This window comes from Rattus rattus, chromosome 18 (genome assembly GCF_011064425.1).
Source record: "Rattus rattus isolate New Zealand chromosome 18, Rrattus_CSIRO_v1, whole genome shotgun sequence".
Classification (NCBI taxonomy): Eukaryota; Metazoa; Chordata; class Mammalia; order Rodentia; family Muridae; genus Rattus; species Rattus rattus.
In genome coordinates, this window is record NC_046171.1 from 17,563,507 (window position 1) to 17,590,855 (window position 27,349).

The 27,349-nt window shown below is 47.3% G+C and overlaps 1 protein-coding gene across 1 annotated transcript in view; it reads right to left on the reverse strand.

Annotated features, from left to right (window-relative positions):
* Window positions 1-1,369: 1,369 nt before the first annotated feature.
* The window catches only part of Rhobtb1 (Rho related BTB domain containing 1), a 69,649-nt gene continuing 43,669 nt past the window's right edge, over window positions 1,370-27,349 (reverse strand). The window contains exons 4-10 of the mRNA XM_032888789.1: window positions 26,022-26,207; window positions 21,590-22,560; window positions 19,524-19,642; window positions 12,797-12,947; window positions 7,001-7,089; window positions 4,131-4,236; window positions 1,370-3,650 (exon numbers count right to left, since the gene is read on the reverse strand). Of these exons, the coding sequence (XP_032744680.1) occupies window positions 3,481-3,650; window positions 4,131-4,236; window positions 7,001-7,089; window positions 12,797-12,947; window positions 19,524-19,642; window positions 21,590-22,560; window positions 26,022-26,207 (1,792 nt within the window). The 3' untranslated portion in view covers window positions 1,370-3,480. The remainder of the gene's footprint in view (window positions 3,651-4,130; window positions 4,237-7,000; window positions 7,090-12,796; window positions 12,948-19,523; window positions 19,643-21,589; window positions 22,561-26,021; window positions 26,208-27,349) is intronic.

The window sequence follows — 27,349 nt, forward strand, 5'->3', positions numbered from 1 at the left end:
ACTGCTACAGTCACAAATACACACACTGCTAGTTACAAATACACACACTGCTACAGTTACAAATGCACACACTGCTACAGTTACAAATGCACACACTGCTACAGTTACAAATGCACACACTGCTACAGTCACAAATACACACACTGCTACAGTCACAAATACACACACTGCTACAGTCACAAATACACACACTGCTACAGTCACAAATACACACACTGCTACAGTTACAAATACACACACTGCTACAGTTACAAATACACACACTGCTACAGTTACAGATGAATACACACACTGCACACACAACGTTCTTTATGTTTAACCTTTACCTCTACAACAACTTTTAGGCAACAGTCAAATTCTTCCAGAAAGAAGACATTGCTGCTTGCATACCAGAATCTGACCATACATACATACATACATACATACATACATACATACATACATTTCAAGAGAAAGGCTTGTGAGTCTTGAGTTACAAAGCATCCATTTCAGGAACGTGTTTCCTCTGTGGTGCAATTCAACCAGTGTCAGAGGCAGGAGAGCTGAATTTGGATAACTTGAAAGTTTAGGATCATTGAGCTTTTGAAGCTGATTGTTCACACTTAGAATATTTAAGCTCCTTCTAAGCCAGCAGGATCTGTGGTGTCCCCCCACCCCCACCCCCCAATCTCCAAGATGCTTCTTTAGACGTACTGAGATTCATGCAGGGTTTCCAGGTTTCCGGGTTTCCAGGAAGAATTGAAGTAGAACTGTGTGTGGGTTCTGACTGCACTGGTGTGTCTATGTGCAACGTCGTCCCATAGCTGGGACCACACATTGGCATGGGAGGCACATCTCGTTGCTGATCCCCCAAGGCTGTTTTCCTCCCCCAAGGGTCGACTCTTTTCCCATGCATTTACAAAGAACTCAGCCCCTCCATAAGATCTCATTAAAGCTCTTGCTTCCATTGTAAGTAACCTTCCATCTAGACGTTATGGTGCTTTCCAGAGTCTTTCTCAGACTTGCATTTGAAGAACTTCCTTGCGGGCCTACCAGTCCAGACCTTTTATTTCATTGCGGTCAGGATTTTCAAAACTCCCATTGCAACCATTCCAACAGAATGGAGACGTCATGGTCTCCATTCCTCAAGACCACAGGATGCCAAGTAGCCCATGGTATGGTCCAAGAAAGAGCCAAGGAGGCACATACCTCCATGTAGATGTTGGGAATCTCTGCTGAAAATAGCTAGGCACAAATGGCAGTCGTTCACATTTTGGTAGTTCAACAGGCGCCAAGGGCGCAAAGCACCTTTGGGTGCCAATAGCTTTCAAAACGCTACTAAAACACTTGTGAGGATTTTACACAAAAGTAGACGCAATTTTTTTTTTATAGCTAAACAATTTTATTGGCTTTCTGTGAAATAAAAAACAGGAACCGTCGTGGTTAAAGGCGAATCAGTGTCAACCAAATGAACCAGCCACTTGGTTCGAGCAGCCGTGGAGAACACGAGAGGACATTATTGCTTACGCCCCATGTTCGTGCATGTGTCTGTTGTGTTTTGGCAAGAATACAATCAGATGGAGCTTTGGTTAAGGTCGACTAGGACTACTCATTGAAAACAGAGCCTCAAGACGGCTATCTGCTACCTCTCCTCAAGTCTTGACGCGTACCCTCTCAACCTACCCACCTTCTCCTTCGGTCTGCCATTTGCCCTATGAACGAAGTTAAGTGGGGGAGGGGAGGCTTTATTAGCTGACCCTCACCCTGCCCCGCTGCTCCCTCTCTGCCATGAGAGGGTGTGGTGCCTTGCTGGGTCTCTCTATGTTCTTGTATCTGGAATGTGGCCATGCCAGAAACAAAGACCTGCCTGTGGTCTACACAGATTTCCAAATCCATATGGCATTTGGAGTTTGGACTCAACTGTCTCTTTCCCATCTTCAGAGAAAAACAAAAAAACAAAAAACCCCAAAATAAACCCAAAACCCAAAAGCAAACAAACAAAAAAATCAATAGCCCTTAGCATCAGTAAGGTGACCTCCCAACAGGATGGGCCCCAGTGTCTAGCACACGACATCCTGTGGCAGGTGTGAAGTTGTGACTCTCTGATGGTTGTGTGTGTGTGTGTGTGTGTGTGTGCAAGTGTGTATACTGTAACATTTTAATCTGCAGAGAGGCAATGATATTGATGCCTCTTGAGACCTCCCCTGCTTTGCAAGTTCTGTTCTAACACTGACCTTCCCAAGGGGCACGGGGTCAGAACTACCTCGGAATAGCACCATTCCCTATGCTCTTAGTAATTGGCTCCTTTCCCTGCTGGAGAAGGCAGGACTCAGCTCCCGGCTTTGGGCTTTCACAGGCTCCCTGGTGAGACCTCTCTAAGAAGCAGGTGCCCTGCCTTGGCCTACTTCAGTGGTGACCTGAATTTTCCCTGGGAAGAGTTAAAATTAAAAAAACAAAAAACAAAAAACAAATACTTGTCTTACAAAGTGAAGTTGGCCGTAGGTGTGAGGCCGTGAGGCCGAGGTGACTGACCTGTAGCCAGTGGGATGGGTCTTTTCCCCTTCCCTTATCTCTCTTCAGGCCCCAGGAGGGTTTGCTGGTGGGAGCACAGCGAAATCAGAGACCACCGAAAGCCACCGACTCTGACACGGTTATCCAACGGTAGGACTTGGCTGGCCATTGTTGTAGGTACGCAGGCCCGGCAGTCAGCCTTGCCCCCGACAGGACTGGGGTTGAATAAGCCCTTCTAGTGATTATAAGGCTTAGCCTCTTAAAATCTAGACATTTTAAACGGTAGGATATCTGCCCTCACCATAGTTTATATGGCACAGATAACCTTATAATTACAAGCACTTACAGAGGAAATCATGTGAATAGGAACTTATACCAGTGGCTCATCAGAGCAAAGATTAGGCGCTTCTAGCTTATAGTTTGGGTGATTTCAGCCCCACCCCTTTACCTCGAAACAAAAGGACAACTCTGTAATTATGAGTAACGCTCGGCGGGCACATGGGCCGAGAGACTCATGGTGGGGGTGGGGAGCAACTTCATGGTCAATGGGTGGCCTGTAAAAGAGAGGAATACACAGTATTGTCACTTCAGCGACAGACAAGAGTCCTTATAAAAATATTCTCCAATCTGGAATCTGGAGACAGGAAAGCTGGGCTTTGTTTTGTCTTTGTATAAAAAGGAACAAAATAACGGACTAAAGTGTATTAAAGCTTCCTAACAAGGAAAAAAAAAAAAAAAAAAGAAAGAAAGAAAAGGGAGGACATTATGGGTCTGAAGGGTTCAGAGGAAAGTCAGTCAGTTTTCCTTTTATGCCCTGTTGATGGCATCAAAGCTTTCTCTTTGATCCTGGTGGAGATAAATGCACACGAGTGGAAAAGCCAGTGCCTCAAACCCTAACTGCGCGGACGGCTAAGGAGGCTGGTTTTTTAACAGTAGAGCTGTCAACGGTGGAGGTGGCCTCAGCGGATGACGGTCCCCTCTCTCTCCTCCTCAGGCCACGGCTGGGGACGGATGCCAGAAACACCACTTTCTCCTCGAATGGTGCTTGTTCAGCGCCAGGTCCTCTTTCTCTCGTTCCCTCTTCACACGCTGGTAGTGGTCTTCCTCCTTCAGGTACCACACAGGGGGCCAGCGGTGGCGTTCAAAGTACTCCTGGTTGTCTGCACGGAGGGAGGGGCGAAATACTGTCTGTGATTCCTGCTGACCAAAGACTGTCCGGGATGCTCAGTCCTGCTTTACGCTACTCGTAAACCTCCCAACATGGCTGACATGGCTGACCACAGATGCTGACACTGAAGTCTAACATGGAGGATCTATACTGGGCACGCAGACCCCAAACCACTTGATTTTCTCCAGAGTTGGAGCTTGACCCTGGCTATGCACCCCTAAATGGGGGGGGGGCTCATTTTGGCATGCTCTGAGGCAGGGTACCCTCGATTCCACTCCCCTCTTCTGTAAGTAAGACATCTTGCAAAGAGATCCCCCAACCACAAATTCTCTGGGTCCGTCACTTGAATATGTGACTACCGCACACTCAAAGGGAACTGACCATGCAGTGTCCACCGAGTCTGGTCCCTCCCAAGGGTTTATTTAGAAAGGGCAAGGGATGAATGGCAGGGAGCTGGCACACTCGCTCTTACCTGCTGACTTGGATTTGATTTCCTTGCGGAACTTGGAACAGACGCTGTTGTAGTTGGTGCAGATGTGATGTAAACACCAGGCGGCTAGCTGGTTGGCATTGTGAAACTGCAGGAAGGGGACCAGATTGGGGTCAGTCTCTGTTTGTTGAAGCAAGGCAATGGGCCAGTGGTATGGCTCAGCAGGTCAAGGTGCTTGCTGCCAAACCTGATAACTGAGTTTGATCTCTAGGACCCTGTATTGGAAGAAGAGGCCTGACCCCTGCAATTCGGCTGACCCCCAAAGGCAAGCTATGGCATGCGCGCATGCGCGCACACGCACGCACGCACGCACGCACGCATGCGCATGGGCAATAAATGTTACAAAAACTAAGTCAAAGAAACTAGGAGTATTATGAGGGCGGAAGAGAGAGTGGAGGGAGATACAGGTCTGTAATACAGGAAAGCTCGTTTGGACCTCAGGGTTTTGACTTGGACTATGGCTCTGATGTCAGCCATATGCAGTGTTCATGTACCCTCCCCTTGCTCCCTCCTGAGATAGACCATCCCCAAAACAAACTCCATATCGCACTGAAGACTTTCGAGTATGCCTGGCTCTCCTGCCCTGCCTGCCCCCTTGGCCCTCTGGCGATAGGTGACCAAGCGTGCCCTCTGGAAGGTACCAGCCGGCAGCAGATGGAAACGATGTCATCTCTGTTTACAGAGCCTTAGCAATGGAATCCTCCGTGTCACATGTCAGAGCTCAGCTTGCCGGGGCCAAAGATGGAAAGAGGAGAAGGCAGCGTGCAGTGGCCGTCCTGTACCTGCCCTCTGCTTGTGTAAGGGCGGCCATCTGGGTAAGGTGGGGGAGTCTGAATGCTCCCCAGCTTTCCTGAGCCTGGGGAGGTGACAGCTGTTGTTCCCAAACCAGACCGTCCATTCCCCCTATATCTTCTCAGATACCGCAGGACACCCTTGCCCCTTTCATGCATCCTGTGTGTTTCTTGGGCTAATCAGGAACTTGGGAAAGACAGCATGGTTCTTCTGAGGCTTGGCCAGTCACCCTGTGAAAGCCACTCCAGGGAGAAAGAACCCACAACCCCAATCTTGAAGATGGTTGGAAGCTGGTCCTTCCAGCTTCTCTGCGTGTTCAGTTTGACTTGAGTTTAGGATTGGGGCAGTGGGGTACTGGGTGGGGGTAGTGGTGGGGATCTGCAATAGCTCAGGGAACGGGCTGCATGACTTGCTTCCTTGATTTGCGCTCAATGACAGTCTTTGGCGTCCAAACGGGCCACAGGGAGTCAGCAACTGCAGCAATAGAGCAGGGTTTCCACTAACTGAAATCCTCTCTGGGTTAGGGGCTAAAGGACAGGCTAAGACAAAGACACCATGCTTACTTCCTGTCTGGGTTTGTCCGGGCTTAGTAGTCACACTACAGCCTGGCACGGGTGGGAAGGCAGGTGGGGAAGGGCCAGGCGGGAAGGCGGCAGAAGGTCACATCTTTACTCCCAGTTGAACGGTCCAGTAGGGCATTCTGGGCCTATTCAATCTCTTCTATGAAGCGTACTTATGGAGAGAAACCAGTCCTAAACTGGGGGTGGGGGTGGGGTGTCCCAAGACCTCCAACTTCTAATTTTCGACGGCTAGTTCCGATGAAGCCTTGGGGGTTTCTACTGCAATGCATTATCGGCCCTCATTGCATAGGTTTTCAGGTCGGGCTTTCGGAATCTGTGCTTATGTCTGTTTCTGTCACGCGCCTTTGAATGCAGGGAATCTACTGCTTGGAGATAGTTGAGGGACTTGGGATCACACAGCAAGTACTTGTCAAGTGTCAAGCCAGAGGGACTTGGCTGGTCCGAGTCCCAGCCTACCTTCTCCCCATGAATGGAGCGATTACCTTTGACCACACTTGGCTGGACTGAGCAACACCTGCTATACTTCGGGCCACCTCCTTCTCTGTGATTGGGAAATGTCCGTTTAAACAGCCTGACCTAAGACTTAGCACTGAGAAAAGGAAGCCAAACTCCACAGGCAGAAAAGAAAATGCACGTACGCATGCACGCAGTATGCGTCTGTACGCACGAACGCACTTACGCATGAGCATGCGCACAATAAAACATCAGACGCTTAGAACTTATTTTGCATCCTTTGTCCCCAGAGTGTAAACAGCTGTTGAGAAGTCTATACTGGGACTGGATCATTCTGCCTACGCACCCTGCAGTGTTAGAAAACCTTTCATCCTCGCTCCACAGCTTTTTCTTGAACATTCTTTCTCCCTTGGTTCTGTCTGTAAGGTTGGCAGGTCTTGGATTGCCGTTTTCACGTCTTATGGATGAAGAGATGGGGGCGGAGTTTATCTTTGTGCCCAAGGCTTTAGTTGCATATTACCTTTCTCTGGAAGAAGCATGTGTAGGGGTATGTGTTTGCACGTTTGTGCGCCTGCACGGATGATGTTTGTGTAGGGATCACGGACACTGATACTAACAAACCTGACCTTAGAAAACCCCAGGGGAGCTCCGGCAAACTGTTTGTTTCCGGGGTGGGGGGGTGGGGGGTGGGGGCATGTACAAAGCTTTACAGAATGTTCTAGAAGCTGCCAGTTCTTGGCTAAGAACTCAAAGAAGGAAGAGGCAAGATTTCCCCCTAAGCTGAATGTTCTCTCATGTATAAAACCACTTTCTCAGGAGGGTGAGAAAGATATTGGAGGGAGGGGTCCGTCCTTGTTCTTTCTGGCAGGTATGGGATGTCGACTGAAATGTAAAACTCTCTGCCTACGGGCACACCTCTGGGACATCTTATATTTGGGCAGATGTGAGAGTGGGATGCTTTGTCAGCGAGAAAGTGGGCTCCTGGGACATACACTTGAGGTAGAAGGTAAAGGCCCACAAACTTACCTGCGCCAACTCCAAGTAGGAGAGTACTTCACCATCAATGCTCATACCACTCACAGCGGCTTTAGTGAGCTCCTGGACAGCATGCTGTTCTGGGGGAAGAGAGAGCAGGACAGGGTTAAAATGCCCACCCCAAGCCAGACGTCTGGCCTGGAGGGGCTGGTCTGGAACCTCCGGAAAAAGACAGGAGGTAATGGATATAGTTCTGGGCAGACACTGGAAATGAATTTAGGGCTGATTCTGACCGGTGTGGTCTGTCAGTCTCCAAGCAAGGCACTTAGGTCTCTAGGCCAGCAGTTCTCAACCTGTGGGTCACAGCCCGTTTGGAGGGTGCGTGTGTCATATATCAGATATCCTTTATATTGGATATTCCCATTATGATTCATTACAGTATTGAAATTACAGTTACAAAGTGGCAATGAAAAAAATTTATGGTTGAGGGGGTCCCTATAACACGAGCTGTAAACGGCCACAGTGTTAGGAAGGTTGAGAACCACTGTGCTAGAGGTTTCTGGCCTGTGTTTCTAGAATCCTCAGAATCCTCCAGACCTTCCTGAATCTGCCTAGGATGATAACCAGGGGTCGGTCGCATGAAACCATTTAAACGCAGATAATTAGTGTCTATCTCAATGGCCACACTAGCCCGGTTAAGCACTCAATAGCCATACATGCCTACCACCTTGGAATGTACAGACATGGAACATACCCACTGCTGGAAAAATGGTTCTACTAGACAGCGTGGTTTCTGGAAGCCTAGCGCGCCTAGAGGATCCTCTGACTCCAGTCACAATCCCGTTTGAGTGTGTCTTCAAAGACTGAGTGACAGAGGACCAAGTCTACTTGGGGAAAGTAGAAACTGAGAGTGTAGCTTGCCTATCATGCCTGAAGACTTGGGCTTAATCCCCAGCGCTGCATATAACAGCTGTGTGGTCCATACCTGCCATCCCGTCACTTGGGAACTGGAGGCAGAAGAATGAGAAGTTCAAGGTTATCCTCAGCTACATAGTGACTTTGAGGCCAGCCTGGGCTACCTGAGATACAATGTAGCTAAAAGACTAAAATAAATGCAAAACTAACAGACAAGGCATAAAATGTGAATGAATGTGTTGGTCTCAACTATGACACACAGACCACGCACAGTTCAAGCTTTTGAATTATAAAGATGGAGGAGAATATTGGTCCTAAGTAATAAAACTCCAGTTTGAGAAAGCTATGTCTGCTTAAGAGCTTACGCCCAGCTCTGGAGGTGGGAGTTTAAATTGTGGTTCTGAGGCTGGGGTGATTTTTGTTGCCTCTGCTTGGGTAGTCTCGAGCTTCAGGTTAGCATGGGTATGTGAAGTTTTGGTGTAGCCATTTCCAGCTTTTTGATAATGACAGCATCAGGGGGACTGTGGTGGCACCCCACACTGCAGGCTGACCACTTTTGGTTTGTGCTTCTGTTTATTCCAATTGCAGATGAAGGAGGAGGAAGATGAAGAGGAAGGGAGGAGGAGGAGGAGGAGGAGGAGGAGGAGGAGGAGGAGGAGGAGGAGGAGGAGAAAATGAATGAATTTAAAAGTTGTGTTCGGGTTGGGGATTTAGCTCAATGGTGGGCGGCTTGCCTAGGAAGCATAAGGCCCTGGGTTCGGTCCCCAGCTCAGGAAAAAAAAAAAAAAAAAAGAATCTTTAAAAAAAAAAAAAAAGTTGTGTTCATCCAGCCTCGGGTCAGTTCATTGTATTCCCAATTGTGTAGGCTTGATTTTTGCCTCTGTGCCCCATTCTGGTAATTCTTACACTATTTCAAACTTTTTAATTGTTATTAAATGATGAAATATGATTGGTACTGGACCTATATAATGTGAATTTTTAAAAAAGTTTATTTCATGTATATGAGTACAATGTAGGTGTCAGACACACCAGAAGAGGGCATCGGATCCCATTACAGATGGTTGTGAGCCACCATGTGGTTGCTGGGAATTGAACTCAGGACCTCTGGAAGAGCAGTCAGTGCTCTTAACCACTGAGCCACCTCTCCAGCCCAATGTGGTAAAGTTAGTAGATAAACATTGTGTGTATCCTGATTGCCCCAATGGCAGGCTTACACTTCCTGGGTAACCTCTCTCCTTAAGCCTTCCAATCCCTTGTCATGGCTTACCATGGCTTCTAAAGATTCAAATGAGATAAGGGAAGCGCTCCTTTTAACCCCAAAGATGGAAATGCTGAGTAAGTTTAGTAAGAAGGGGCTGCTACATGTCAGCTCACGACTTTCTGTAACTCCAGTTCCAGGGGATCCAGATACATTGCACACTGGGGCCAAGACAAAAGACTTTGAATATTATCTATAAACTCTCTGGTAAATGGGTGAGGGGGGTGCTGGGAGGTAACTCAGTCAAAACCCTTTCCATGAGGGCATGAGAATCAGAATTTGGATCCCCAGAACCCTTGCAGGGTGTACACCAGCTGCCTATGATCTGAACAAGGGGAGGTAGAGCTCCTCTGGGGCAAGCTGCCTAGCTCGACGGAGACCCGAGTTCAGCAAGGACCCTACCTTAGTAAGTAAAGTCAAGAATGACTGATGGAGGTGCCTGATGTCAACTCTGGGCTTCCACATACGTGAGCACACACGTGTATGAGTACCCACATACAGGTGTGGCGACAGGTACCCACATATGCAGGTGTACTGCACATACATGGAGAAAGCACAGATGAACTGGACCATCAAACAGGATCCCCATACTACAGAGTGACCTTCTGTGAAAGGAAGGGTCAGTTGTTGTGCCAAACCTTGCTGTCATTTGGTCAGAAAAAGCTCTCTCAGCTGCTGGGACCTTTAGCCCCACTGCCTTGATCAACTACATGTATAGGACCTAGGCATGAGGCTTCCACTGTGGCTAGAGGCTGAGAGGGTGGTTTGGTTTTACTCATTTTTTTTAAAGCTGTTATTGTTCTTGTTGTTATTATTATTATTATTATTATTATTATTATTATTATTATTATTATTATATTTTGGTGAAAGTTTCTCCATTTTCTGGAGGTAATGCCGCTTCATACTTAGCAGACTGTTCCTTGGCTGTAAATGTAAGTTTAACTTCACTGAGATACCAAGAATTTCCTGCTATAGTGGCCTGGGGCTGACACTGCTGTCTCTGAGGTGTGCCCACGCTGTCCAGACGTGCCGGCCTCCTGCCTGGCTCTGTGTTCTTGAGCCCACACAGTTGCCTGCACACACGCTGATGCTTTCTTTGGTACAACCCTCCTCAGCCGGGTGGACACACAGAACAACTTAAAGCTAAATTTCCCAGAGAGGTCAGCTGGGCTCCCTAAGTAACAGCAGGTGTGATGGATAATCTCATCTGTCAACAGGACAGGATCCAGGATCACCATGGAAACAGGACTCTGGCCTGTCTGTGAGGATGGTTTGGGGAGGTTTGAGCTTTGCTGGGAAGACCCACCCTGAGCGTGGTCTTGCCGTCTTATTGGCTGAGTTCTCAGACTGAGTGAAAGAAGAAAAACAGCAGGTTTCCAGCATTCAGCTCCCTGCTTCCTGGATGCAGATGCACTGTGACCAGCTACCTCATGTGCATGCGTGTGTGTGTGTGTGTGTGTGTGTGATATACAACATGTAATACAAAATTGAATTGTACAATATAAAAACATTGTATATTATATAAGCAATCATATATATTATATATCATATATAATATGTATTATAAAAATTATATAATGGACCACGTAGCCAGGAAGCAAAGGGGCTAGAAGGGGACCCTGGAGGAGCTCACTCTGATTCTCTGTTCTCTGTCATTCTGTGTATATATAAATGTAATATATTTTTATATATTATGCATGTTATGTTCTATAGTATAATTATATAATTATAATGTCAAATTTTCATAATTAAAGATATTATATTATATTTAAGATATTTTATAAATTGTATTGATAAAAATAAAAGATATTTATAAAAGAATATATTTGTAATATACAATAGATGATAAATTATATGATAATGTATACTATAAGTCTGCCTCACAAGTGCTGGGATTAAAGGCATGTCCCACCACCGTCTGGCATGTAAATCTGGAGATAGAGATTTGCCACAGGGGTCTCAACCCACAGGCTGAGGGCTATGAGTCTAAATGCTTGGCTAAGACTCTGCACACCAAGTACCATAGGTGGCTCGAGGCGCCATGTTGGGGAGGCATTCGGATCAAGACCAGCAGGATTCTATGACACCATGTGAGTGGCCTGGAGCGTGCTCCCACAAAAGCTTTCTTAGGGTCACTTCAAAAAGAAATCTTTCATGTAGAAATCAACTCCATGTTATCAGTGTTAGACTTTATCCTTATCATAAAACAATCCTTATCCACTGACACTGAGGACAGATGGACCAGGTTTAAGATTGCTTTTTGCCTAGTAAAAATAATCCAGTGTATCCTGGAAGGACTAATACTTGTGCAACCCTCGCGTGGTTACCCAGATTGGAACTCACATTTTTGAAAAGGGCATACATTCCCTTTGTCCCTTTCTGGGGTTAATGTTTGAAGGGTAATACACTCATTTTTAACTATGGCTTCAGTACGTTGGAGAATTTTTTTTTCTAATTGTGATGTTTCAAATCCTTTCCTTTAAATTGGGGAAGAAATATGAAGAAAAGGGAACTTTATTTCCAGGTAATTCATGTGTATCTTCTATCAGAAGTCATCACTAGAAATATGTATGTAAATGTAAAATATATATATGTATATATATACATATATATATTATATGCTGACCTTGAATAGGATGGCTTGTTCTCTACTCCTTTTTTTGGCTCAATTTTTCAGCCAGGTTTTGCTGAAAGCCCGATGTGCACAGACAATTCTCCCGGTGCAGGAGGAAGGCCAGTAAATATGACAGTGTGTCTCTGCCTTCCCCTGAATCGAGCGAGTACAGGGGATTAGCACCTAAACTAACTGACACCCTGACACCTCTGGGGAAGAAAGCAGGAGGTTGAACGTCTTAAGATGAGGGATTTAAATGCATATATTCCACCCGGACCTGCTCCTTTTTACCAACCGAACCAATCTACAAGTTACAGAAAAGAATTCTTAAGCTAAGTCAGACACCCCCTCCCCTGCCAAATGAATGTGACGATGTCAGAACATTTTCAAAAATAGTTTAAAGAGAAAGAAAACTTCTCAAAACCAAAAACGTGATCTGCGTGCCACCCAGTGTTTGGAGGACTTCCTAGATTTACCACAGTTAACCTTCTTAGCTTGGTGGCAGCTAATGTACCCATTTTTGAGAGGGAAAGGGACAGGGAGGGGGAGGGAGGGAGGGAGGGAGAGAGAGATGGAGAGAGAGAAAGAGACAGAGAGAGACAGAAAGACAGACAGAGACAGAGAGAGGGTAGAAATACAGAGATCAAGTCACGCAAAGGACAAATCACATAGCCAGAAAGCAAAAGGGGCCAGGAGACCATTCTCTGCCGTGCTGTAGATGTTCCTCCCTCTAAGGCTACCCTTGTTGGGAAATGTTGACCCATTAGCTTGATTTCGGATTCTGTGGTCTGTGTAAGACTCAGCACGTGTGCCACGTGCACCTCCAAAGTGTCCATTATTGGGCATTTATTGTTTTCATTGTCTAGCAGGGCCTATCACAGAGGAGCTTAGGGGGTACTTGTTGCATCAAGTTTAGGCGGCCAGACTGGGCTGGCTTGATGGCCCCCCGCGTGCCTGTTCTGTCCCGAGAGATGTAAATCAGAGTCTGACCCTCAGCAATCTTAGTTGTGTTGAGTTGTCATTTCAGTCAGCATCGGACACGAAAGTCACAGGGCCTTACCTACGAGTGCAACCAAGTGTGTCAGGCAAAATCTGTTAGCCAAGGCGATTAGCTCCAGAGGGTCCAGGTCCAAGTTGGGCGACAACTGCTTGGTGTAGAGGTATTCCAACACGGCCTGCATGGACATCTTGTTTATGTTTGGAAGGTGAACCTGCAACAGCGTATAGAAGGCTCAGGGCTTCCGTGGGAACTGGGGGCTCGCACAGGATGTAGGGGCGGAGACTGCACACCTTCAGGCTATGGGGCTAAGAAACATCCCAACCATGTGACCCGGTACCGAGCCACTCCAGGTACATCGCTCGGAGGCTGTGCCGAGAGCGCCTGCGGTTGGTATTTATGGCTATAAACATTAACAGTTTGATTTGTAGGTGACAAGGAGTGTTGCTACCTGACAGAGCGCGGTGCGGAGTTTTTTAAAATGGCTACCTGGGCTTATAAATCAGACGAACGGGTCGTAAATGTGTTATTACATTATTGGCCCTCCCTGTCAGGAACCTGAAGGTACTCCGTTATGGAGAGAGAAATCTGGTAATGTGACAGATGTGAGTTGCTGCTAGCCACGCGGCTGCAGACATGACAGAGTCCCCTTCTCCGGTGGCCAAACAGGCAGAATGAGCACACCAGCTGCCATGGCGACAAGCTTCATTCCTACAACCTATCTGCATCTCCCGGCACTGTGTTATACATCAGTACTCTCTTCCACCACCACATGGTCTCAGAACTACTGATATATCACTGGGTCTCAGCAGACCCAGGGTAGCCAAAGGACTCTGCTGGGGGACATCTGGGACACTGTTTTGGGTACGGAGCACGATCTCTTGCAGGATCCCCAAAGCCTCTGTCCCGTGTGCCTAGTGCTATTCTTATATAACACGTTACACTTTCTAGGAATGACCTGAGGCTTCAGTCCTAGATGGGGGAGTTGAAGACACAGAGCAGTAGGTATACAAAGTCTATTTCGGTTCTTTGCTAACTCCACTAAATCCGTGTGGCCCATAAGGAGTGGCACTATTAGGAGGCGTGGCCTTCTTGGAGGAAGTGCGTCACTGTGGGCGGGCTTTGAGATTCAGAAGCTCAAGCCTAAGCCCAGTATCACTCTCTTCCTCTTGTCTAAGGACCTGATGTAGAACTCCCCGTTCTTTTTTTCTAGCACCAAGTCCAGCACCTAGATGATCATAATGGATTAAATAAACCTCTGAAGTGGAAGTCACTCCCAATTAAATGTTTCCTTTATAAAGAATTGCCTTGGTCATGGTGTTTCTTCATGGCAATAAAACCCTAACTGAGACACTCCACAAGGCCGAGACAGACACTGTATGGAATGGCGTCCTTGTATTTCTGACTGGAGTGTCACTTTAATAGAAGCTTCTGTGTACAGCATTCCACACACCCCGTTGAATTTGATCCTTCCATCTGCTCCAGGAAGAAGAGACTATTAATTTTGCTATTTTACAGACAAGGGCACAACAGTCAAGGAGGCTGAGTTTCACATCCAAGGTTGGAGGGTTAGTCAGTGGGACTGGGACTTAAGCCCAAGGAATGCATTTCTGAAGTTCACAGGCCGAAATGCTAGGCAGACAGGGAGTCTCCTCATGGCAACACTTGGGGTTGCAGAGTGAGAAAGCCTCCGATTTCACAAATAGTTCTGTGAGCTAGAGTTCTAATTTGAAAGGATGAACTATTATAGACCTCTTAACGGTGGCAGTCAACAAAACAGAATAAAACATATAAAATACATTTCCCTAATTTGAAAGGATGAACCATTATAGACTTCTTAACAGTGGCAGTTAAAAAGAAAAGAATAAAGCATGTAAAATATATCCCCACTCAAAAAATATGCATGTATGTATGCATGTATATATGCATATATGCATGTATGCATTTATGAATGTATGGATACATGCATGTATGTATGCACATGTGTAGATGCATGTATAGATGGGTGCCATGTATGTATGTATGCATTCATACATGTTTATATGAATATGCGTATGTATGCATGTATGTATGCATATACATATGTATGGATGTACATATAGATGGATATACATGTATACACGTATGCATTTATGTATGTTGGTATGAATGTGTGCATGTATGTATGTATGTATGCATGCATGCATGTATGTATGATGCGTGTGTTCCTTCTCTCTTATACTGATGATTATATCTGTGCCATAGGCTTAGTCACTTCCCATATGACTCATGTAAAGAGGGGCTGCTGAGGATGAGACTGTACACAATTCCTGCATCTCTTTCCCATTCTGTGTGAGCTTGTGGGTAAGCTTTCCAGAACAACGCTATTGCCACTGTTGATGATTGTCTCTGGAGCAGTCAGCCACCGGCCACGTCTGAGGAGGAATATACTTCCAGGTGGAGTTATTTCTGCAACATGTCACGGGGAGGACTTGGAACAAGCTCTTAGAAATAGGAAGTGATGGTTTATCCCTTGCTCTCGGACACAGGCACGGAAAACAGTGAACCCCTGGGGAAGCCCCCGGGCTGTCACCATTGACTGTCATCTCAATTCCTGACCCCTGTGATGACAGAATGGGAGGAGTCGAAGTTGACATTATAATCTTAGACTAGCACCGAGTTAAGGCCGCCATTTGCCACTGACGCTCCACCTCTCTGTCCCCTCAGTTGCTAGGGCAGACTGTAACAACACTGACTGGCTTGCCTGTCATGTGCACACGTTGTAACGCCCCTCACTCCCGTCAGCTGTCGCACCAGCAATAAGCCCTACCACTGTGTATCTACCATTGAGCACGTGTGTGTGTTTGCTCATACACGCATATATGCATAAAGGGATCCCGATAACAGACGGGAGTGGCAGGCTCCTCTCTGTGTGTGTGGACACGTGGTGAGCTTTCATTTCTGTTCGGTGTTTGGGTTCCTGGGAATTCTTTTTAGGTACTTAAATGCTAAGGTAATAAACTTTCAAAGCATCCATGCTTCACCAAAACATTAAGAACTATAATTGCAGATGTTGGGCAGAAAGTGTCTGCTGCCTCAGCCAATGGGGGTGGTGGTGGTGGTCTGCTCTTTCAGAAATGGGAGTATGCAGAGTGTCTTTGAGGGGACAGGGTAGGAGTGCGTGGGTTGGCCCAGAGGTATGCCAAGACACGGCCTATCGGCACACAGGTAAGTACCCTGTGGCCCTCGTCCATGCTAAATGTTGCTTCTTCACTGAGTCTGGGCTTTGGCATCTCGAAGATTGCCTTAGCCGTGCTTGCTAAGAGAATCGTCTGGGCTGTTCACCAAGGACAAAAAGGCCACTTGAAATACAGATGTGAGAGGTGTTTCCTAAGAAGAACGGGGTTGTTTCTGGGAACCGGGGACGAGAGTCCAGTGAGCACTGCCCTGGTCCCCTGCGTCCTCAGACCCGTTCTGATGTGTGTAATCTCCAGCGACCAGCTGCTTCCCTGTTGACGAGATGACGTCAACACCTTTGAAGTGATGACTCATTCTGGCAGGTCATCTTAGGGACCCTTCGGAGTAACCGAGGAATGAGAAACACCAAACCCTTCCACAACGTGCCTTTCTGCCTCGCTGCTGACTGCTTTTTTTTTTTTTTTTAAATTAAACAAAACAAAACAGATCCTGTTTCTGGGATCTCTGAGCTTATGATTAGCCATGCAACAACAGGGAGGACCTGCTCGCAGCCCTTGAGACAAGAGATGGAACACGGCCGTCCACACCCCGCCTACTCAAGGCAGCTCCAGAGAGTTCCACCCTCAAGGCCTCACGTTCCCCTTTAGTTGGTTTAAAGTTGTCAATGTGAAGATTAGCTCAGACCATTAGGGCTGGAACGAGAGGCATTCTCCCATAGAATGAGTAAGTATTCCGGAGCTAGCCCACTGCTTACTATTACCCAGCATGCATTTGAGGCAGATGGCTCGCCAGAGGGAAAGAAGGAGGCTTATTGCTCTATTAAAAGCAACAAAGAAAACAAAAGGTAAAAGCAGTAAAACAGAAATGTCTTCTATATTAAGTGATAAAGTGTAAAGTGACATTCACGGTTCGCTGTCCTCTTTTCTACATACACGTGTATAAAGTTCCTCTCTGTATCCTGAATAAAAAGAAATGGGCTGAATTTCAGGGGATAAGTCAGAGTTTCCCAAGACAAGACAGGCTTAAATGATGACCTAGAAGGGCTGAGAGGATGGCTCTGCAATCAAGAGCACTGGCTGCTCTTACGGAGGACCAGAGATCGATTGCTAGCATCCGATGATGGCTGGCACCGGTCTGTCACGCCCGTTTTAGTGGATCTGACCTAGACATCACATGCAGGTAAAAGAGCCGTATGCAAAAAAAGTAAAAATAAATCTTAAACGATGACTTCGAAAGGCTAATGTCCAAGAATAAGGATGAAGCCAAGTCCTCCCTGGAAGACTTAGGCAGCGTTTCACGAGGCTCGGGTCTCTCTGTACCCACCACTGCCTCCTTGTCTTGGATTAGAAGATGGGCTGGCAACTTCTCCAGAGCCGTTCCAGGAGAAGCACCCTTATCCCCAGTGAGAGAACCTGAGGGTGGTGACAACATTTGCTGGGCATTGCGTATGCTCCAGGAATGGCTCACAATCTTCCATGCTTAGCCTGTCCTTGGGAGGACACTTTCCGCCATTTTCGGCTAATAGGTGAAGAAGGTTTAGAGAAGGCTGGCCGCTGGCCCAGGCCGCAGTCACACTGAGGTAAAAGTTCATCAACACCTCTTCTGGTCTCTTAGAAAGAGCGAGAAGAGACGAGGTGGGGCCGTGGGGTGAGGTGGAAGCATCAAGGGTGGGTGGGGTTGTTAGGGATCATGGGATTTTAGTGACATGGGGTTGTGCTCTTCTTTTGTCCCCCAGGGGCTAATCTCTGCCCATGTTAGTTTTAGCTTCAGTCCTCAGAGGGGAGAGCTAGGACGGAGCCCTTTCAGAACCCCTAAGTGGCCACTTTTTCTGGCGTGTGTGTGCTCACACGTGTGCTGCTAGGTTTTGTTTTGGTCACCTCCACCGCACACGTTAATCTGGAGCGATTAGAGTCCCTTCTGTGAAGGGATAAAGGGGATTAGCGTCCAGCGCGGACACTGTTGCTCTGTGACTGGGGTCTTGACCTTGATCATCAGGTTCCACTTAGCGTAACAACACTGTAAGCTGGTGTAGAGGGCTGGAAGGATAAGGGGCCCACACCAGAGAATGCCGGTCACCCCAGGTTAGACAGAGGGGGAGGTACCCCCAGTCTTTCCTGTAAAGGGGTGAGATCAGTCAGCATCAGTACCAACTGAGACTATGGTGGCTAGTAATGGGTTAAATGCTCAGGAATTACTTCATAACCACAGGCTCTCACACACCTCACAGGCACGTCTGGGTCACGACCGAGTGCTTTACCAAGGGAGACTCAGAATGCAGAAGTCACCCTTATCCCAGGACACCCAGCTTGGGGATGCAGGCTTCTCTGTGAAGCCTCTCATACCTCTGAGCACACAGGAGGGAGACTTAGTAAATCAAGAGACTTCCAGATTTCCTAAGGACGCCAAATTGGGCTGTTTTCTGGGATCTGATTAAGCAGCAGCTGTGGTCTGTTCTGGAAGCAGGAGGATGGCCCAGTGACTTTCTCAGCCTCAGCCATTCCCAGCTTGTGACTCTGGGATTGTGTTTCCCTACTTGGAGATGTAAATGCAGGCTCCTGGGGCACAGTGGGAGTCCTCTGTGCTCCCCCCCACCCTTTCCCCTGGGAGCACCCCTTTTTGAAAAGTTAGCCTTTGTTGTCAGTATTTCTTTTGAAAGTTGGAAGAGATGCTGAAATAAACAGCCCAGCCCCTAAGGGCAATAAACTGATGGGTCCCCCACCCACCCCGTGTTATTGTTTTGGGGATAAAAAAAAGATGTTAAGGAATACTGCAAAACTCCACAGAACTCTGCGCTCCACCTATCCTTCGTTAGAAACGCTTGACTGAAATTTTTTCCAGTAGTGTTTGTAGAAAGATAAAGACAGGGTTTTTTGTTTGTTTGTTTGTTTGTTTTTTTAAAGAAATTCCCTGAGACATTCTTGTGTTTGGAGGGTAGGACCGATCCACTTCTGCTGGACCTGGGCACTCTGAACTTTGAAAAGTGTCCAGAGCAGTGAGTCCTTTCCTTACACACACACACACACACACACACACACACACACACACACACACACACACCTGCCACACACACACACACACACACACACACACACACACACACACACACACACACACACACACTCACACATAAACCCCACTCCTAGCCCATCAGCAAGCTGGAAAAACCAGGGTTTGGTCTCTAATGCTGTGGCTTATGGCTGGCCCTCAGGGATCATGAGGCATACCCACCAGGCTGCAGATGTCACGCCTGAGGCTCAAAGACCCGGTTGGGGAAGGTCTCCTGTCCCGCTAAGAACAGCGCTGGTCCTCCATTGACTGAAGGACTTTTTACTTCCCCAAACTTCTAGAAGACAGACTTTTGATAGTATCCTGCCTGTTGATGTTTGTTAGAAAGTGTGGCTAGGCAAGACTCTTTAGTCGTACGTGTGGTAGTGTATCCTTATGCTCTCCCACGAGTGACCCACAAGCTACTATTCCTCATGGCTGCAGGCATGGCAGGCATCTACACAGAAAGTCTCGCGCTAAAGAACAGCCCAAGGAACCATTTCATGGAAGCTGGTAAAGTCGAGCCACCCAGGCTACTTAAAACATTCTGGGCTTGCAATGTTCCTACCTCACTGTTGGTGCTTTCCACAAAGGAGCCCCCGAACATGGCGGCCATCCACTCGCAACTACAGATCAGCAGCGGCTTGTGGGCACTGATGGCTCCGTCATCCAAGGTGAATGTCACATCTGCCAGGGATCAAAGGAGCAAGACTGTGAGACGGCTTTGTCAGGGGTTTCACCCCAAACTTCTGCTCTGGACACACGCACGAATCGGCATCTCTCGCACTCTCCTCCAGGCCTACGGATCCTACTTCGGTCCATAAATCGGTCCATATTGGTACATCTGACTCCCATTTCAAGGAGGATACACTGGAAAATTGTACACAAATTCTCAGAGGCAGAAAGGAGAGGATTATCTTTTTTGTGTTTTCCAGTTTGGGTTCCTACAGCTTTTGACGCATGTATGCATACATGACAATCCCGGTGCCGGATATGAGTTCAAATGTGAAATCCAGGTATGTTTCCTAGTTACCCTGTATACATATTCTGCAAGTAATTTCAATCCACACCAGACATGGTTCGTTGTTGAATTTACTCTACAGTTGTAAGATAGCCTTTTCTATTTTCTATTAACATCCATGATTGTGTCTGTGTCACTGTGCTCTGTGTTTGAAATGAACGTTTTCACTTTAATTTTTGTCCTGTCAGGAGAGGCATGGAGTTTACCACATGCTGTCACTCAAAAAGTTGAAGTTTGGAGCATTTTGGGTCTTGGATTTTTAGACTAGGGATAGACGTTCAGTATATTCAAGGCTCGTTCATCTATCTCCTATTACGGTTGGCCATGTGTGTCCTAGATATATATCTGAAGCGCTCTCTCTATGTGCACGCATGCGCGCGCACACGCGCATTAACTGAAGGTTATGGGTCCCTTTATTCTCAATTTATCATGAAATGTCTAGGAACTGCAACACTCTGTAAGGACGTGTGCTGCGATGTATTGCAGCTAAGAAAATAGAACAATGTTCTAATAGCACACATTATCTATCTCAGATGTCTCAGTTACTCTTGAGTGACTGACAGGGCCTCTCTTCCACGCATGCGTTCTAGGAGGAGCCCCCCCACCCCTGCCCCCACTCCCGCCTCCGCCCCCGCCCCACTCTTGCCTGGCCTGTCCCAGCAAGTTAGAGAGAGGCATCCGGCTTTAATGGTTGTCTACCAGCTAACCGCATTTGCAAACACATTCTTTTCAGTAACATTCTGGGCTGCTTTCACACCGTGGCAACCAATGTTTGTAGCAAATGTTACCCCTTGCTTTGAGGTGAACAGGGTGACTCAGTATCTGTTCTAGTGAAGTTCTGAGGCAGGGATTATGGAAGACAAACAAGAGCTCAGGAAGGCAGCTTCTTACTGTGGAGTCTGCTCCCCCCGCCTCGTTTCCCCCCCTTCCACATACCGAGATAAAGATTTTAGTGTAACTATATTAGACAGAGCAATGTGAAGGTCAGTCCGTCAGGCAGTCTCCGGAGAGCTTGTTTGTGGAAGGACGCTGAGGGCTGTGCATGACATAGTTATCCAAGGTGGACGAAGAAAGATCAGGGTCCAGGAGTCCAAGGGCAGAAAGCAGGCCAGGTTCCCTGCCCCCCCCCCGGGGGGGGGATGGGATGAGGGGATGGGGTTGGGGGTGGTAATGCAACTTCCTCTTGGACTTCAGTGACCTCAGGACCAGAAGTCAATGATGCAGGGACAATGGAGGAGAAAGGAACAGTGGACACGGGTCATCTAACAGATCCTGAAGGGGTGGGTGGTGGGAGTTCAAGCATGAAGGCCCTGGAGAGGCGCTCAGGGTCATCTGCTGTACGCTGTGACTGCTGGAGGTGGGGGGACTAGGTCAAGGCTTGGCTTCTTGTCCTCACTCTTGTCGCTTAACTGACTTAGCGACCTTTCACTTAGGGACCTGACCCCTCGGGTTCTTGTTTCTCAACCTCTGCAGGGTGGAAAGACCACCTCTCTGGCTTGATAGCCACTAGCAAAGGTAAAATTAATCCGTATTATCTTTATCAGTTCTCATGCTAGCCCCCGTCCCCACCGCAACCCTCAAAGGTCTCCATGGCTCCCAGGGGCCCTGCTCACCTGAGAAGGTGCCCTTACTGAGACATTCTTTGATCCGATTGGCTTTCCTGACGTGGAAGGCTTTCGTGATCTCCTGGTTCATAAAGGCTTCCTTGTTCATGATATTCTCCACCATCATCCTCAGATCAAACATCTCCAAGACCTCGGCCATCTGAGCTAGCCCCAGGAGATCTTTCTCCTTTTCGTCCAGCTGCCCAGAGTAGAGGAATCTCAGTAGGGTCCGGAAAGGGCCTGACTGCATCGAAGAGTCCAGCCTGACCACGGTCACTGGGCCCACCCGCTTGGAAATGGGGTTGACCCGCACCTCCCTGTGCATGCTGACAAACCCCTTGCTCCAGCCGGTTAGGGCGTGCGCCTCGGAAACCCAGGCATCAGTCTGCGAAGCCAGACTCTCCAGCAGGTCCTGGCCTGAAGATGCTCCTGGGTCAGCCTGAGGGGTCCTCTGGGAGCCCTCCTTCCCTTCCTCGGCTGCTCCGAGACTCTGCGTCCGCCTCTGAAAATCCCTGCATGGCACCTCCTCACCAGCTCCTCCACTCCAACCCGGGGAATCTTCACACTCCATTAAAAAAAGGTCGTAGAATTTGGAAGAAGAGGTAGCGAGGTAAATGCGGTGCGCAAAGATGTGCTCCTGGTCGTGGAGAATAAAGAGGACGTCGGCGCATAGGGGATTGTCCAGTAAACAGGCTGCGTCGCTCGTCCCGGTGGACGGACACTCGGGGACTTTGATGACCGGGGGAGGAGCTTTCGGAGGTAGGAAGGGCGCCTGAAGCAGAGGCTTCTGGACTTTTTTCAAGTGGGATTTCCAGAACTGCAGGTGCCGGCGGGAGATGAGGGCTGCACGGATGGCATTGTCGAACACGTCCTTGATGCCAAACTGGTCAAACACGCTGGTCTCATAGTACGGGATGCCAAGTTCCTTCGCCACCTCGCGGCCTTTTTCTGGGGGCAAAATATCACCTCTCTTTATGGGCCTGAAAAGGGGACATTTAGTAAATGCATACAATGTTTTCTTTGAAGGGGAAAGAAAAGAAGGAGAGTGTCTAAATTCCCAGTAGAATTATACAGTTAAAATCCTATTCACGTCTTAAAATTTTAAAATCCTATAAGGCTCTCGAAAATTCAACGGTCAGTCCAAGATCAAGGGTCTTTGGCCATAGTAAGACATATGCGTTAGTAGCAACGGTGGTAACGGTGGTATTGGCTTTTGTTGCTTATGAGATGTTGATCGAGGTATCTAACCTCTTTAAGCCTTGATTCTCCATTTTTCAAACAGGTATGGCAACCCAGGCAAGCACCCCTTTAATCCCAGCCCTCCCGAGGCAGAGGAAGGTGGATCTCTGAGTTTGTGCCCAGCCTGGTCTATAGAGTGAGTTCCAGGATAGCCAGGGCAACATAGGAAAACTATCTCAACAAAACAAGACAAAAGTTACCACTACCATGTCCGTCTTTATCATCAGGTCTCACTTTTTTTTTTAAAAGGTTTATTTATTTTATGTATATGAATACACTGTAGCTGTCCTCAGACACACCAGAAGAGGGCATCGGATCTCATTACAGATGGTTGTGAGCCACCATGTGGTTGCTGGGATTTGAACTCAGGACCTCTGGAAGAGCAGTCAGTGCTCTTAACCACTGAGCCATCTCTCCAGCCCACCTTTCTTTCTTTCTTTCTTTCTTTCTTTCTTTCTTTCTTTCTTTCTTTCTTTCTTTCTTTTTTTATAGCTTCGAAATGTTTTTCTCACTTCTACTATCTGGGAGTCCTGTAAAGTACTATTTCATTTGGTAGTGAGAAGAAACAGGCAAGAAGCTCAGTCAATCTAGAGCACATCTACAAGCTCCTAGAAACTTCTACTAAGTGGTTCATATCCAGACTCCCCAACTCTTGGTACAGTGATCCATGTCCAGTGGCTTCTAAAGTCTCTCTCTTGGATTCATGAATCTCCATCACCCCCCCCCCCACCGCCCCATCGGTATTTTGATTGGACTAGTACTGGGGTCTCCTAGCTAGCCTCCCCTCACCTCAGGGTCTGCACTTAGAGCTGAGAGTTCCTTTACTGCAAGGGAAGTATTAAAATAACAAGGGGAAGGCTCAGCCTGCAACTCTGTGTCAATTTCTTGTGTTTCCACAAAGCCAGTGGAGGAACAAAGTCCTCGCCCTTTTGGTCTGGCTCACAAAACTCATTTACAATTTAATCAAACCCACCAAGGCCAAAGTAAGCAGCCTAGTGCTGGGCTCTTGATAATATCAGGGAGAGATTCCAGAACAGACAAGATTCGATCTGCTACAGTTCTTCGAGAAACACAACCCTCGATTCTGACAAATGCTCTCAGAAGCTGACCTTTTAAACACTTTGCCTTTGATGCCAAAAGTCATATGCTTCCTAGGCCCTGGCCCAGGGAAATAATGACAAGACTGGATGGAATTTGGATTTGAAGACCTGGACTGAGGGAGAGAAGGAGGGACAGAGGGAGGGAGGGAGGGAGGGCACACCTCAGGGTGCTGACAAGGATGGAAAGATCCAGGGAAGAAGGTCCAACATTAAGGTTCTTTTTGTGGGCCTTGGGTGATCTTTGTCCTTGAGGCTGGCTTGAAATTTGCTAATTAACCCAAAGCCAAACCTGTTTCTCGGAATCTCTAAGTTGTTCTTTAGAAGGGACTGTCTGGACAGCTCTGCTAACCTCTCACCAATCATTCCCACACCCGGGCAATTCTGGACATTCCATTCCTAGTCAGTACACGTTAGAACACAGGGGTTGTGCCGACCAAATGTGACCTGTTCTTGTGAATTTTACCCAGGATGTATCAGAAAGCACCAGAAACGGTCTAAGACTGTCTCACTTGCCATTGCTTTGATAGCGTACTAAGTGGGACCCAGAGGAGGTTTTTGTGATATGCCAACCAGGTTAATACTGAAGTGAGGAGGCATCACCATCAGGATTTTGTGGGAATTTTGCCATTCAGCAGAGGATATGGGTACGAATCAGTTACAAGAGTAACTTCCGAGAGCATAGGTTTTGAAAGTTTTATTGGTTTATTTACTTTTTGAATATAGGTGTTTTGTCTGCATGAACACCCCAGAAAGGGGCATCATATTTCATGGGACTTCAGTTACAGCTGGTCGCCTATGCTGTGGAATGTGTGGGTTCTGGGAATTGAACACAGGGCTTCTGGAAGAACAGCCAGTGCTCTTAACCACTGAGCTGCCTTTCCAGCCCTGAGCATAGGTCTTTAAAAATTCTTATTTTTTTCCCCCAAAATTGGTATCCATAATGTGCACATGGTAAAAGAAATCTTTTTAAGATTTATTTACTTTACGTGAGTACACTGTAGCTGTCTTCAGACACACCAGAAGAGGGCATCGGATCCCATCACAGATGATTGTGAGCCACCATGTGGTTGCTGGGAGTTGAACTCAGGACCTCTGGAAGAGTAGTCAGTGCTCTAACCACTGAGCCACTTTTCCAGCCCTACTTTTTTTTTTTTTTTAAAGTACACTGACACTTTGGTAATAAAAGAACTAAATGCATTAAAAAAGTCACACTTGCTTCATTTTTGCAGTTACAACTGCACATGATTTTAGGTGTTTTGCCCCTTTTCTTGAGGCAGGGTTTCACTTCGTAGATGTGGCTGACCTCGAATTTGCGATGTAGACCAGGTTGGCCTCAAACTCATGGAGATCCACCTGCTTCTGCTTTGCAAGTGTTGGGACCACAGGTAAGCCTCATCCTGCTCAGCCCTACATAACTTTTAAACAAAACTGGGTGCTGGCCGAGGCCTACTAATGCCAGCCACTCAGGAGGCTGAGGCGAGAGGATCACAAGTTCAAACCTCATCTATGCTACAGAGTAAGCTACGAACTGGCCTACGAGATTTAGTAGGACACCCTCCCCGTCCCCTCAGCTTGAAGAGAGGACTGAAATGTTGCTCAGTGGTAGAATGTCTCCCTAGAATGTGGAAGGCCTTAGGTTCCCTCTCCAGTACAAGGAATCAGAAAAATACTAGCAATACCAAAACCAACCTAGACACAGTTGTGGGAATGAAAGCTCATCTTGGTAAGGGTGCCATCCTGGCCCAAACTTGGGCTGGTCATTCCGAGGTCCAGTTTACTTAATTCTAAATAGGCACACTTGCAAGAATGACGCCATTTTGGGCGGCTAACAAACTGTATAGGGCTTTATTCAAATACAGTACTTTATCCAAAGCGGTACCACACTCCCTCTTTCAGTCCACAGAATTCCTTCTAAGCCCTGGCTTAGGAGACTGGACTGGAACATGAGACTATCCGCACAGTTGCTTCAGGACGAATGGCTGACTGAGTCGGCTAAGCCTCATGGCTCATAGGTGTAGCCTCAGTGGTCCCTGAAAATCTGAGGTGTCGGCAAACTCTTTCCTCACCCAGGTGCCAGCCGAAAGGCTGAGTCCTCAGCTTACCTTGCTAAGGGGCGCCTGGCCCGGTTAACAGCCTCCAGGTCGGCATAGCGGAGGTCTAGCTGGCAGCCAACCAGCACGACAGGCGTTCGAGGGCAAAAGTGCTTGATCTCTTGATACCACATGGTTTTCACATGATTTAGGGAGTTGGGATTCGCGATGCTAAAGCAGAGAACCACAACATCGGACCTGAAAGGCAACCGCAGAAGAGGCTCGCACGTGTGTCTCTCTAGCCATCACGGTCCCTCTCTCTTCTCCCGCTTATTTACTGCCATGTCATGTCGCAGTTAAAATAATATTTGAAACCAGGGCTGGATATTAAACCCATCTATGAGTCATGCAGACAGCCTGCTCAGCCCCACCCCCACCACATTCCAGACCGGACACGGCCACGCGGCTCTTTTTCACATCTCACTGTGGAATGTGGATGCGCTCAGGTCCCCCCACTCCCACGCCCTCGTGAAGTGTGTTTTCCTCCCCCAACAGATGGTCACCAACAGAGTAGTTCAGTCCTGGAATGCCCAACATGCCGGAACTATTTCTGCTCTCGAGAAATAGTTGCAAGATGAGAGGAAACGATAAAGACTACCTTTCACCCACTTAATCAAACACAAAAGGCGAAGATGACCCGACCCAATGAGAGAAAGCAAACGGCTGGTGAGGAGGTCAGCGGTATTTGCCGCGTGGTGCCAGCAAATACAAAGAAGGATGTCGGCCCTTCTTGCCCACGCACACAGATACAAACCACAGCCCCTTTCTTAACTGCTTCCAAACAGACAAAACCTGACTTGGCAGGAATTTGAATTTTTTTTTTTTTTAACTAGGTGTAAAGTAAGAAAATGAAGTAGATTAAGGGCTGATAAAGTCAGGCAGCACTGGAAACATACCCCTCCCATGTTCCAGGTGATCCACAACGGTATATGGGGAAAAAGAATAAAAAAAGAAAAGGCTTCTACTTAAAATCAAAGACAGGAGTTTCTGTTTTGACGGTATAACTTACAGGTCTAGTAAGACAGGCTGTTCAAATATGGTAATTGATGGTAGGTAGCTGGTGGGGATAATAACCCCCCTTCTACGTTAAAATGTGTTGAATGATTTTTTTTTTTTTTTTTTAACAGCCAGGCAGGGTAATGGAGACTAGAAAAGGGTTCTTCTCAGGGAGTTAAGGCTTTCTTACCAATAGACTCACGGCTTTTATGAGATGCTAATTCATTGCCTTAGCTGTTTATGTAATGGGAAGAATCAAGTCTATGAATTAAAAAAAAAAAAACCTTTCTTAAATCATTAATGAGCTCTTCTTCCTACATATCAATGGGGGCAAACAAATATAT